Raw genomic sequence first — 14,520 nt, forward strand, 5'->3', positions numbered from 1 at the left:
CGTAATAATATCAGCTTTTATTTTAAACTGGTCGGTGGCATACCGTCAGGCATGATCAAAATATTTTGGTCAAAATAAAATCTTGACTGGTGGGATTGGTGTATACCGAGTATTGCATGGAAATGAGGCAATCCCACAAAAAGTAGGTATTATCCGACATCTATTTGGTCACAACCGAACCTGCGCGATCTAAATCCAGTGGATGTCAACGGCAAGAAAGCTCAGTTCTCATGGCTTTATCTATCTTTTGGGGAATACATCAAACCGAAGCAAGGTCAGATCGTGAAAATTTGGAGATAGCGGGCAAAAAAATGACAAACGATTGCGAATTGTGGTAAATTAGAAACCGGAACATAGGATCCGTTGAAACCACTGTAACCATGCCACACATTCCACATCTCCACTCCAGAGTAGCCACCCGTCAGTTAGTAAGGTACCCATCTCCCTAGCCGATATTTTCGCCCTTCTTCGAACCCTTAAGTACTCCGTCGCACCGGAGGGCGACAGGATACCAACCCGTGTTCTGAGACATGGCAGTCAATATGTCATGCCCTAAGCATTTTATCTACTCACTAAATTCCGGAATCGCCCAGTTCCAGTCAAAATAATCTTCATTCACTTCTCATTTCTAGTCCGGATCAAGACAAGCCTCATCCAACCACAGAGGTGTCCACCGCACCCCTGTTTCCACGCGAACCATTAAAAGTCTGGTCAGGGGCTACCACTCAGATTCCTCTGGGCTACAAGTGCCATAGTTGACCACCGTAGCAGCCCATGATGTCAGAGACTCCATTGTAACTATCTATTTGGATATCCGAAAAGCATTTGGCCGGACACTTCATCCGTTCCTGCTAGAGAACCTTAGTTATGCTGATGTCACTGAATTCTTGTTTCAGTGGTTTACTTCTTACTTAGGTAGGACGAAAATGACACAAACTGGCGTTGAACAACCATTTATACTTGTGGTCACTAGTGGCGTCGCTTGAGGTAGCGCGCTAGGCCTGATTCACATCTGCATATTAACGACGCCTTCGGCGCCATGTCTCCTGGTAAACCCTTCCTCTTTGGACGACGATATAACAACCGCTTACAAATTTCTTATCTCATCTTAAGCACTTGCCTTTTGCTAGATCCAGTAAGACTTGAACTCTCTGACTCGCTGATCGGATGTTTCCGGCCTGAGGTTTCCTGCTGCCAAGCCAAAAATATCTTCCCGTAACTACTTCCTCCCAGCCGATGCTTTCACAAGTAATATCAACCCTGCCAATTATTTCACAAAGATCAAAGGTCTTGGTCTCGGATACTCTCAGTCCTTTAGTTCTTCCCACAAAGTTCAGTTCCAGTTCACCCGAGCACGTAGGCTATGTTTTTGATGTTGCAGTTCTTTGATCTTCGAGACACAAAAGTCACAATTTTTAAGCTTCGCGTGCTCCTTGAAAACGTTCGATTCTCAATCGCTAAAAATTTGTTCCCGCATTTTAACTCTCCCTCTCACCACACTAACTCCTTTAGCTATTATGACTCAGACGGTTCGAGCTGAATTTAACTCTCTTAACCATCTGTTGCACCAAGGTGCTTTTGTGTTATAGGCTGAGCCAAAAGTAAATTCACGTACTGGCTAAAAATTTAGTGGCTCCAGCAACTTCTTAGTGTGCTCTTCAGGTTGTACCAACTTTCACCACGACTTATTTCGAGTTTACTAGGCTCTCATCTGGAATCGCTTCCCCGATCTGCCTTGGAGTAGCACACTTGCTCATATTTTTTGCAGTCCGTTGATAGTTCCCTTGCTTGCGAAGCCGCTTCCAACCGAATTAATATCAAGCTACTCGCTGGCCTCCTCTTTGAACACTCACGACGGTACAGATTGAGGGCAAAAAATAAAAAAATATTTATAAAACACCTATCTCCTTGACTAGCTTCAAGCGGTGGTTTCCTGATCTGATTGTGCTTTACGGTAACCCACAGGCGCAGCATACCGGAGCTTCATCCATTTTATTTCGCCTAAACATCATGTATCAATACCAAATGATCCCAGTCAACGGGCTATTAGCGTTCTGCTAGTGTATGATCGTTCTGTGAGTACCGTAAGTACAAATAGGCGCGCGTCACTCGAAAAATGACGTTACCTCCGGACTCCGGTGGTCGCTAGTGTCATGAGCTGCTTCCCATATGGTTCTCGGGGTTCTTCCCCCCCGCATTACAACAGAAGTCAAATGGAGGTTAGAAGATTAAACGTTTCTGCGTATTCTTCTTCTGCATTTTCTTCGGTGATGTCTGGTTCCATGTGTGAAATGACACCACACAAAATATGTACACACTTTTCTTCCAGCGACTCGCTCCTGTCAGTGTCTACAAAAACGCTGCAGAAGAAACGGAAACACCGCCTCCACCTCTTCGGACGCATAGCACTTCGGCTCTTCAGTACGTTCCAGGTGTGATTTATGACGGATTTTTTAACTTTAGGCCACATGAACAATTTGCTCACAAGTTGAATAAGCCATTACCTCCGATCCCCACAGAAGATGGAAAAAAGGATAGAAAAAAGTCAAAAAGTAAGTGCCTCCGTTAGCCTTTATATCTCAGACAAAAATCTCAAAACGAAACCTAATACAATGCCCAACATTTCCGCCCCAATGAGCGTTCTCCACAAGATACACATTACGATAGATCCAAACACCGGGGAATTAGAAGTAAGTTTGCCGTAACATCTAATGTAACAAATATAGGGAATGCCTGAAGAGTGGGTCCGGATTTTCGGCGAGGCTGGGATCACTCAATTTGAACAACAACGGAATCCTCGTCTCTGTCTGAGTGTATTGAATATTCTGTCAAAATCAGAACATCCACAAGAAAAGTTCATGTTTGTCCCTTATGAACAATCGGGTGAGTTATTTTCTGATTATCGCTCTTTTCATTAGCAAACCAGGCCAGTATCTTCCTGGTTTGTGTAGCTATTTCTTAATGGACCTCCTTTATCGAAGTATGCAAACGTAACCGACGGATTCAGCCACGCTTTGAATCCAGCCCCCCACTCCCGAAGTAAGAGCTGTCTGGATAAGACAGGGTCGTCATTTTCACTAGAGAGCTCTTCGCCCATCGTCTCTCATATCTATTCGCTGTTAGACTGTTTCACTGCGGTCAGTCCATTTGTCAATGCCCCAACGATTTCTTCATGCCTAAACTGTCGCCAAGCAAAGCAAAAGTAAAAAAAAAACTCTCCTGCTCAAAAGCCCACATCCACGTTTTAGCTTTCGGTTTTCATGCTGTCTGTCAAAATGGACACTCAGAAGCCGTGCTTTCCCTTTCTGTCGATGTATTTCGTCTGTTAAGCATCCATAGGACAAAAATTCAGTCGTGCACATCAGGACACGCAGGACGGGCTCGGATATTGCACTCAGGGTAGCTGATTATCCTCTGGTATCTATGGTGCGGGTGTCGGATAGCCTCACTTCTGAAATCGCTTTGATACACTGAATCACGGTAAACAGTCGCCTTCGGTTGTCTGGTACAATAAAGGCTAATGCGGTAAACGGCTTTAGTAGTCGTGCCCCCATACGCCCTTACAGACTGCATTTCTGAAGCTGAGAAAGATGGGTTTCATCGAGAGCTGTCAGTCAGCAAGAGGAATGGACTTTGTCATTCTGGTGGGTGATATGAACGCTCAATCTGGATGATTTAGCCTGGAAGCTCCGTTTGGTGGTAGATTACAGGTCTGTGCACAGCGTGCGGATATTGCAGCGGCCCTAACTTTATTCTGAACAGCACGAACCTTCAGCCCAAGTGGTCACATCGAGTTACCAGGGGGCTACCAAACAAAGCCATGCGCTCTGTTGGGACATGTGGCTGTCAGTTGCCCATGAAGAGCCTCACTTAAGGATTTCAACGCAACTTAACTCTGATCTTGTGCAGGCTCTGTTTTCGGTTCGCACCCCCAGGGTTAGGCATGTGGGTGCAGAACAGTTTTTTGGACAAGTTTTGGTAGTTGATAATATGAGGTACTGGGAGCCTTCAGTTGCGTTGATTATGAATATTGTTTGGAGGATGAAAGTGGGAGGATGCAGAAAGCTATATTCCTAGTTTTTAGGACAGATTGGACCAAATCGACAGATGTCGTTGATACCTGCAGATATCGAGGATATAGAAACCATACCAGGAAATAGCGACTACGATGACGCACACAAATCTATCTAATACCGAACATTGACGCATCAAAAGTGTGACGGAAAACATTGGCAGGCTGCGAAGTCTCAGAAGATAAAGAAGGGTTTCGCTACCGGCAACAGTCACGTCCTGATTCGGTAAACCAGCCACAAGAAGACAGGCCTCAGTGAAGCTAATCGTAAATTGTCTTTAGTGATGTGATGAACGCTAGAAGGATCCAACGACCCTGAATGGAACGTCGAGACCAGCTCGCGGTCCACAACAGTAGTCCGGCGTGAACCATCATTTTTCCAGCGCCACAAGGCACCTGGTCTCGATGTTATACAACCCCGCGTTTTTCAAAGGTGGTAAAGTCCCGGCGAGCAGTCTGACGACCCTGTTACGGAAGATTTGCAACGAAAACAGAAGTCTGATAGAATGGAGTCCTTCGACCATAATCCATAGGAAAAGGACAAAAGAAGGCCATGCGAAAAACCGCGGCATCAGCCTGGTAGCCGTGACATTCAAGTTGGTCACGCCTTATATTTCAAAGATCGGTTAACTGTCGGTAGAGACATTCGTGGGAACCAAGTTGGGTTTCGTTCTGGTTGAAAACGAATGGACCGTATATTTATTTTGGCACAGGTTCTCGAACAGTGCTACTTTCGAAAGACCAATGAAGATCGTTTTTTAGTGACCTGAAGGCTGATTTTGATCCTCCAAGTCGTTTGCAACTATGGTGGTGTCTGGCGGCCAAATGTTTTCTCTATAGGTTACACAAGTTAGGACGTGTGCTTCGCGTGTCGCGGGAGTGTCTCCATCGTAGTATCCTTTTCGCTCCATTCTGTTCTGAGAGAAAGCGATCGGGAAATGGATAGTTTGTGACCCAAGGACAAAATATTGTAGCACTAACCAGTAAACTTAGTCGGTTGAAAACTGGTAGTTACGAAGCAGTGTGTATTACTGAATTTTTACTGTCAACGACAAAATGACGATTGAAAACGGTCACCTCCCCGGATGGAGACCCCGGGACCAAACTCAACAATGCTCGACTCTGGTAGACATGACTCAACCATGCAGTCAGTGGCATTCGTGCTTAGAGTCTATCGCTTTCAATGCGTAGCTACTCACTCCGCCTTTCTTCAACTATCTGAATTGGTTCAATACGAATTGCATGCTTATACCACAATCTCCAGTGCTTGGCTATATCTCTTGCTCTTTCATTTTCCCGTGACCGAAGTCATGCACCTTTGTTACATACACTGAAACTACTGTCAGGAATACTGTCAGTGATGAACGATTGTAAACACTGATGCCTAACTTTCGTACAACCGTGTCACTTTTAACCGTCGCTCAGTATTCGTCGTTCCGATCCGAGAAAGCTTCGGATTGAAACCGGTAAGGTGTCGGATGGATCGCATCTCACAGGTTTTTAAAAATAGGCAGCTGATCGAGTGGAAAATACAATTGCACTTGAATTATTGGCTGTTTTATGAGTAGCTGTACGGTAGTGAAGCATTGGTGTTGAACACTGATGTCGTGCTATCGATGATGATTTATGAGTAGCTAGTGTTGGGACGGATGCAGTACTATCCGCGGTCGATTTTCAGTGTTCGGAGACGCTACCACGGTCGGTTGTGAGAAGCAGTGGCACTTATCGAAACTGAAGGTATGGTTGGTGCGACCCGGGTCAGGACGCGAATGTTTTCCAAGGGTGGATCCATCTACGTAGGATAATACCAGAGAGCACCTTGAGGGCTGTGACAACTAGACTGATGCCTTGGTTTTCAGCGCGCGATATCCTTGTAACCTCTTTGAAAATATGAATCACCGTTGATGCTTTTGTTTTATGATAGCTGTACGGTAGTGAAGCATCGGTGTTGAACACTGATGTGCTATCGATGATGATTTATGGGTAGCTAGTGTTGGGACGGATGCAGTACTATCCGCGGTCGATTTTCAGTGTTCGGAGACGCTACCACGGTCGGTTGTGAGAAGCAGTGGCACTTATCGAAACTGAAGGTATGGTTGGTGCGACCCGGGTCAGGACGCGAATGTTTTCCAAGGGTGGATCCATCTACGTAGGATAATACCAGAGAGCACCTTGAGGGCTGTGACAACTAGACTGATGCCTTGGTTTTCAGCGCGCGATATCCTTGTAACCTCTTTGAAAATATGAATCACCGTTGATGCTTTTTATTCTATTTGTATTCTTTATTCATCCCGGGCTAGCTCCAGGGAGATTTGCCTTTCCTGAAGATTGCAGGATGCGACTCTCTGAGTCAGTTGGTCCCTTATGCTGATTCAATATCATCACCCGCTGGATTTCCGTTGTTGATGGAGAAGTGTTTCCGACATCTCATTCAGGATTATATGGTCCCTGAAGAGGTTGGATGGGTGGAGGCCAGTTGAGCTGTTCTTCAAGGTGTTCAGCCCATCATTCGGGAAGACGTTTGTGTGAATGAATTGAGATCCTACTTTTTTCCGGCACTGTTTCTCTAACACTTCTCATCGAACCAAGTCCTTTGACTGGCTAGAATAAGGTGCGACTGTTTCCCAGGCTTCGCTCTTCAACAACACTTTCTGTCAATTCGCCGGCACTTGAAGGATCTGCGTGCGCTACCAGAATCTTTATCGCTGATATTGTTTTCTTAATATTTGTTAGATCCTGGTCCTGACGAGATCCGGTCTTCTATTGAAGCATACCCTTTAAGTTCGGAAGACTCCAGCCAATTCCGTTCAATATTGGGCTATAGGGAGGCTTTGCTGGCGGTGAACTGAATGGCCTTGCATCCACCCTCCCATTTATGAATGGAAGCGAACTGATAGACATGACCACTCCACGCAGTGGTCAGGTTCAAGCCTATTATTCCAGGCTAAACAAAAATATCGTATTGAAAGTCTCCACCGGCAGATGACTGCCACATGGTCTAGCTGATGCCAAGGCTGGTTTGCAGCCGATAGTCTCTATGTAATGCCTTGTGAGGGGTTGTGCTAAATATTTGTTATGGCTAGAAACAAATGATGTCCTGAGCACAACTGAAAAAGTAGCTTTCCGTTACGGATGTGGCGAACGTCATCCCCGATTCGACCGCCAGGATGGGCTTCTGGAAATTCATATGACATGCCAGGATCACGGTAATTGCTGACACAAACAACCCTGACATCCCTTCAAGGCTGTCGAATCAGATCTGCCGTCCGTTGGGGCGTATGCTTTAGCGTGTCAAAATGGTGCGTACAATTGTACGGCAGCAAAGCATCAGTGCTGAACACTGATGTGCTGTCGACGGTAATGACGGTGATGTGTCGAAATGCGTTGATCTTAATGGACTCAGTCAACCCAGCATCTCAAAGGCAGCTGTTTACTGGGGTCCTTTCTAGTAAATCGCATTCAACCCTGGGTTCAAACTTGACTCCCATACCACGGGTGCGACAAGTAGTTGCAACAAAATCGCCAGACTCTCAAAAATTAAAGTGCGAGATATCTTGTTCTTCCCTGAGCTTTTTGAGGTGCATGACTGAAAAAGAAAACTGTTTGGGCAGGAGGTGCCTGTTGACTTATCGCGTACGAATTACGGGCGCTGAAAGCTGCAAGGTGTAGTAGGTTCTTTGATAAGGGTTTATTTTGTTGGACAGAAGTTTTACTACAACATCCACATCATCATTGTCAGCTGTAGGAACCGCGTACTCGTCGTACAGTGGTTGTAGCTGCCGCAGTTTCGTTCACCGATGATTTGGGGGGGGGGTAGATAGCTGCGCATTGCACGCGCGAGCTGCTAAATTGGTGCATAAATTCAGCACTGTTAGTGGGCTGTCAAGTGGTGAAGGGGTTGGAAAAGGAGCTATGCATTGAAGGCAATAGCTTGGATGCACGAGCGCCATTGAGGGCGCGACTGGGCCATGTTTGATAATGTCTCTAGCCATTGATGTGGCCCGTCTTGGGGTCCCCATCCAGGAAGACGGCAGTGACCAGCTCAGCTGAGTTTGCTGGTAATGGCTTTCATACTTCGCTGCCAAGTCATTGTTTGAACGCCTCTGGCTCTCTTCCACCCTTCACATGGTTGGGCGAAAAGAGCCCTTCGAGGAAGTCGGTCGACTGGCATACGCAGCACGTGGCCAAGCCAGCGCAACCTGTGCAGTGTGATCAGTTCATCTATCGAGGGTGAGTTATTTCTCCCGAATACCATTCGACGTACTTCAGCATTGCTGATCCGGTGTTCCCACCAGATTCGGGCAATGCTCCGAAGACATCGATGGTCAAACACTGAAAGTATTTTGACGTCCTCAGCGCGCAGCGGCCAGGTTTCTGATCCATATAGTAATATGGACCGCACTGTAATCTGACACATGCGTCGTATGAGACCCCGCAATGTATTTTTGATACCAAAGTAATGTAAATTGGCAAAGTCAATTCTGGCCTTTGAAATTCGTGCATTGGCCTGGTCTTTCACACTATCGTCAGAGCTAATGCATCTTCCGAGCAGTGTGTATTGTTCCACAACTTCCAGTGTCACTCCTTGATTCTTAGAGGTATGTTCAAAGACTATACGCCCCGCAGCATGGCTTTCCACTTTGTGGGTGGGAAGCACATTTCGAAGGATAGGATTACCTCTGTATGTCCTTTCATCATATGCATATTCCAGGTCGACAAGGTTCTCGGTTGGAAAGGTCACCTAATTGCTTCATTGACAGAATTAGACAAAAAATGGCGAGATGTGTATTGTTAACTTCCAGTGTCACTCCTTGATTCTTAGAGGTATGTTCAAAGACTATACGCCCCGCAGCATGGCTTTCCACTTTGTGGGTGGGAAGCACATTTCGAAGGATAGGATTACCTCTGTATGTCCTTTCATCATATGCATATTCCAGGTCGACAAGGTTCTCGGTTGGAAAGGTCACCTAATTGCTTCATTGACAGAATTAGACAAAAAATGGCGAGATTGCTCGATGATTAAGCGCGAACTCGTTGCGCGGAAGCCCCATGGTTTGAATTTAACCCTGACATCTTCACTGCTCTCGTCTATACTTGGGGAACCTGACAGTATCCGGGACCTCGTAATTCCTTCTAGTTGCATGATAGTCAAAAAAGAATCGTTCAGCCATAGTACCCTTTCGGTGCCTAACTGCCACCCCACCAGAAGGAAGCATGAGGGCTGGTATACTGCCAGGTTGCCCAAGCCTAGACAGGGGAAGTCGAGGGGTAGCGGTCAGGTTCGAACCACGGACCTTCCGGTCCGAAAAGTCGCACTCTAACCTCTGAGCCATCTTGCCCTTCCCCATGGCACCTAGGCACCGAAAGGATGTTACAGCTGAGCGATTGTTTATTTATTATTATTATTATTATTACACCATTTTGTGAGAACGCTTCTGGGGAACTCTCCGTGCACTCACGCACCCACAAATATGTTAATACAAACAGTGCATGATATTCGAGAACTTGGGTATACTTTGTTGCGCAAGCATTTTGAAAAGAACGAAACGACTTGCAGAATCGAACACACTTGAAGTCAAGGAACACAAAGGGCGCCTACACACATACCTATGCTGCAACATTTGACAGTGTATGAAGATGTAGTCCACAAAACCGCCTCCCGACCGGAATTCCGTTTTCTGTTCTCGGGTCCCCTCTTCATCCAACTTCGTAAAAGGACGCAAAATAAGAGACACAGAGTTTTTACAACGAGGGTCAAGCAATTTCCTCTGCAACTGTCACACACTGTGAGTTCCTTACCCCCAAGAATCGCCGTACACCGACTCTTAACGATGACAGAGTTAAGGAGGGAAAGGTACGGAAGGCAGTCCCGTCTGACATCGAATGTAGTGAGCTTCATGTGTCCTCAGCACTTTAGGGCAGGTCAATAATTCGTGGGGATGCCTTTGCTCCACAGCCACTGTCATAGTGTCCGTTGATTAACAGGGTAATTCTCCAAACAGGAAAGTTGACCACTATTGATTACTGAAGACACAATGACCACCGCAAGTTCTGCTAGAGAACAAACATATTAGCTAGCCACCCTCTTGCAGGAGTGAACTCATTGGAATTTTTACGGATTCATCTCTCCGCCAATCTGTGAGGGATAAAAGGGTTGACAACTTGGATATACTTGTTAGGGTGCCTCATTCTGTAGGTACCCTTTCTTCACTACAGTTACCAAGCAGTTTTTTAGTTTCCCTGCGCCTCTAGACCTTTTTGCGTGGAATTGGATACAACCTGTCCGGAATTATTGGATTGTTAGGAAGAGATGTATATATTTTGTTGATGCGCATTTGAAGTCCACTTTCCATTCAGGTAATGTAGTGTCTCCGGAGGATGTGGTGCACGAGGTCAGCCAAACAGTTCAAATTATCATTTCGTTGACATTTGCCAGTCGAGTTAGGAGGAAAAAAGCTTAGCTTTTTCCAGTTATAGAAGCGTCTTCTATTTCTTGAGCGTCAACAATCCGCAAGAACTGTCGTTGTTTCCTGAGGCTTCGTCATTTCCTTTTTTTTTTTTTTGGGGGGGGGGGTTAGTGTGATTTTCTGATTAAGTGTTTCGAGGTGTATGTACCTCAGAATGCTTTCGGTAGGTTAGCAGTAGGTCTCTTCTCTGTACAATCTTTCCCCTTTTCGTATCGAAAATTCTTGTCGGCTAGGAATAGTTGGTGGTCAGCGCGCAGCTAGAGGAGTTGCTCTCCGTTGCCTTTGTCGCCAGCATCGACTCTGAATCAACCACTTGGATGTGGATCCACACGGCCCAGACGGCCGCCTGCAGCATTAATCTCATCCGGATGACCGTATCAGTGTCTCTCCCTTGATGAAGCAGTCCCGACGAATCTCCCTGCGCAGCTTCGGTGTTCAACTTTGTCAGAACAAATCATCACTGAAAACAAGCATCAGTGTTGTTTTCGAGTAGCGTTCAGCCGGATTGGGCTAAGAAACCGAATGCTGAAAAATGTCTGTTCACTGGAATACATTCCGTTACAGCTCGTCCAACCCTCGGGCTTTTTAATTGATCTAGTGACTGCTGACCTGTTTGCCGACTCTGGCGACTACCCTCAGGACTCCCATACCATGTACGGCACGAGCCACAGCTTCAGTGTTTGACCATCGATGTATTCGAAGCATTGCCCGAGGCTGGTGGGAACACCGGGTCAGCAATTCTGAAGTACTTCGATTGGTTTTCAGCAAAAATAACCCACCAACGGTGGATGAACTTATCACAGTTCATAGGTTGCGCTTGCTTGGCCATGTGCTCCGTTTGCCATTTGGCCGACTTTCTCGAAGGTTTTTTTTCACGCAACCACGCGAAGGATGGGAACGAGCCAGAGGAGATCAATCACACTTGGCATCGAAGTATGAAAGCCATTACCAGCGAACGCAGTTGCTCTGGTCATTACCCTCTCGCTGGATGGGTACTCCGAGACGGGACACATCAATGATCAAAGACAATTAGACATGGCCCGTCGAGCCCTAAATGGCGCTCGTGCATCCTAGCTATTGCCTTCAGTGCACAGCTCCCTTCCCAATCGCCTCACTTAAAAGTCTGCTGACAACCCTGTGTTTACGGATCAATCATGTCAGCTCCGGTCTCCAGTGCACAGCTACCTCCCCCACCTACCCAAATCATCGGTGAATGAAACTGTTGCAGCTATAGCCACTGTGCGAGAAGTACGCGGTTCTTACAGCTGCTCCTTCTGCTGATGATGAGTATATGTCAGTGGGCAGCGGCCTGGATAGGGCTATCAGTCGAATAACCTGGGGATGTCTGCTCTTAGGGTATGAGGGATTTGGAAGCGAACAAACCGTCAGAGTAAACGATACTTCCCAGCTGCCGGAGTCGAGGAAGAGGGCTTAGTTGGGGTACCCCTTGAACCATTGACTCGAGACTCTAATGCACAAAGAAGTCGGAGGATGGGGATTTTGTTTAGTGACCCGGCCCCCTAGCTTCTCATTAAAAAACATAACACTAAAGGCAACGAACAGGAGAGTCTCCTTGGATGCCTCTGGCCGGCGGAGGTAACTCAGAAATCCGACTCGAAAGGCCTATCCAAAGAACCCAAATATTTGGGCATAGATGCCTTACTGCTTGTGCTACTGCCCACAGCAGGGGCGTTCGGGACCGCATAGGGTATGTTTAGGATGATTTGCCATTCGCTACGGTCAACCTTTTGGCGATTGGAGTGTACGGGTTTTATGGTCAACCCTTTCTAATCCGCCCCTCGAGAGGTGGTGCGTACGGTGGACACAGTCGCTGAGTCCATGAAGTTGTGTTTGTTGAGTACCCATGGAAAACATATTACTACTTTGGCGCTTATATCACAGAGGATACTTATGTTTTTTACCTTCAGACTGCATCGTATTACAATTATTCGATCGGTGCTCTTCCCGTTGTCTCCCATGGCATAGCTGAACCTCGTGGACCAAAGTTCTAGCCAGTACAACCCGAGCAGTAACCAAACCGGATCACTTCAGGTGGCAGCATTCGGTCAGGATCCAACACCAACTCTGCAGTTGTCAGATAGACATTTCTATGTGTAGCCGAATGGATTACACAGGTGCACAAACTATCACGTCGTGACAGTTTCAAGTGTCTGAAGTGGAATTTAGATGTGTCATGCTTTGACTGGACTTTGTTATATTGTCGACATATGTTACACCTCCGGATCGTCCATCTGCGACTATTGCGAATAACCCAACTAATTGTGCCGCGTAATTTGGTGTATACTTCGCGCGTGCGCAGGATAAATCTGTACCGTAAGATTGAATAAGACCAAATCCAGATGTCATGATTGACCGAAAAATTCACTCACATAGACAGTTGTTTTACCGGAGTAGACCGATACAAGAAGGATTAGATGGCATTCTGTGGAGTTCTTGTGTCAGTTTGTTTCCAAGTACAGAGTTCACAGTTGTGCAATGCGTTTGGTCCTGCTGTCAGGCCACAGGAGACAAATGGAGCCTTTCGGTGTGTGACCACCGATCCATCCTTAGTTTTACCTGGTGAGGATATTGGATCATGACTGCCGAGGTCTTTCAAACGGGTGGTTTTCGGGAACCCATCTCACCTTCGATGGACGAGCTGGCTTTGTGGCTCATACTGGTTAGGTCACGTATCTTACACACCAGGGTGCTGTCTGCTTCCTCCTTTTTATCCATTTACTGAATGGTAGCCTTCTAAGAACGATCAGTCACTGACCTGATATTGGAACACGAAAACAATAAGTGGCAAGGTCAATCGCTTCGGCAGATGGTTTGTCTCTTGGCGGCTCTCGAACAGGCATTTGAGTCATTAAAGCACTGATGGAATGTCCGGATCACGTAGGTAATGATATAACTACATGAGCGCAATCGCCTACGAAGCATAGACGTCCTCACCATTAACAAGCAATGCATAAGGCATTTTCATCTGTTGTGTAGCCTGTAACCAGCTGTTAGCACAAGAAACAATCACTTAGTAAACGGCAAATGGTGAGGATTTCGTAAAAAGATGGAAACACTGGTGAATGTCGGAATCCAAGTTTATAGGAAGGCATAGACATCATCACCCAGTACTGTTTGTCTCGGTTGACAAGCCGTTATAAAAGCTGGTCAGTGAAAGATCAATAATCTGCATTCAATCTCATGAATTGGACATTATAAATTTACCTGGCCTCTTGCAACACAGTTCTTAGCATCATTGCATGAGTTACGGTGAGACGCGTAACATTTAGTCAGTAGGGAGCGTGACAAGGCGCCTTATCCTGACAACTGGTGTTCAGCACTCTCCAAGCGACGTCTCGATCATGGGATTTGCAGAATATCATAAAAGGGATATTCAGTTGAGTCTCCTGCTAACACCAACTCAATATGCAGATACATTTCAGCAGTGGCTTATAGACTGGTGTTGAAGCAGAGCATAAGGTTGTTGGAGTCTCGGGGACTACCTGATGAGCTTCAAGAAGGATAAAACGGATATTGGGATGTCGAAGAGTCCCCAGCAACCTTGCAAGTAGTTTCATGTAGAAAAGTACATTCCTGTTATATCGGTATTTCTTTTGATGGCACCTTTGTCTGAGGGCAACTACAAGCTTCTCCAGTATAATCCTCATACCCCTCCCGCTATCGACCATTCAGATCATCGTCCTTCGACTCCACACACCATACATCTCCGTTTTTTCCAGCTGGAGATACAAGCTTGCGGCAGCATCATCCGCACAGGGACTTCACACACCCATGAGCTTGTGTATGCTCAACGGTAACTCCGCGTAACTGCAGTGGAAATGATGACAAGAGACGTGGATGTGCACCTTGACAAAGTCTTATGAATCATCAGGCTTTATTCAAACTGTCTGGCGTCATTCCCGAGAGGCTGTGGACCACCTCTGAATATCAATACAGAGGCCCATTCAGAGCATCTTGGAT

At 46.3% G+C, this 14,520-nt stretch overlaps 1 protein-coding gene across 1 annotated transcript in view; it reads left to right on the top strand.

Moving 5' to 3' along the window:
• Positions 1-2,329: 2,329 nt before the first annotated feature.
• The window catches only part of T265_14129 (hypothetical protein), a gene marked incomplete at both ends in the record, with an annotated part of 50,951 nt that continues 38,760 nt past the window's right edge, over positions 2,330-14,520 (top strand). The window contains 4 exons of the mRNA XM_009172147.1: positions 2,330-2,421; positions 2,464-2,552; positions 2,584-2,690; positions 2,727-2,883. Coding sequence (XP_009170411.1) covers positions 2,330-2,421; positions 2,464-2,552; positions 2,584-2,690; positions 2,727-2,883 — 445 coding nt within the window. The remainder of the gene's footprint in view (positions 2,422-2,463; positions 2,553-2,583; positions 2,691-2,726; positions 2,884-14,520) is intronic.

This window comes from Opisthorchis viverrini (genome assembly GCF_000715545.1).
Source record: "Opisthorchis viverrini unplaced genomic scaffold opera_v5_145, whole genome shotgun sequence".
NCBI lineage: Eukaryota > Metazoa > Platyhelminthes > Trematoda > Opisthorchiida > Opisthorchiidae > Opisthorchis > Opisthorchis viverrini.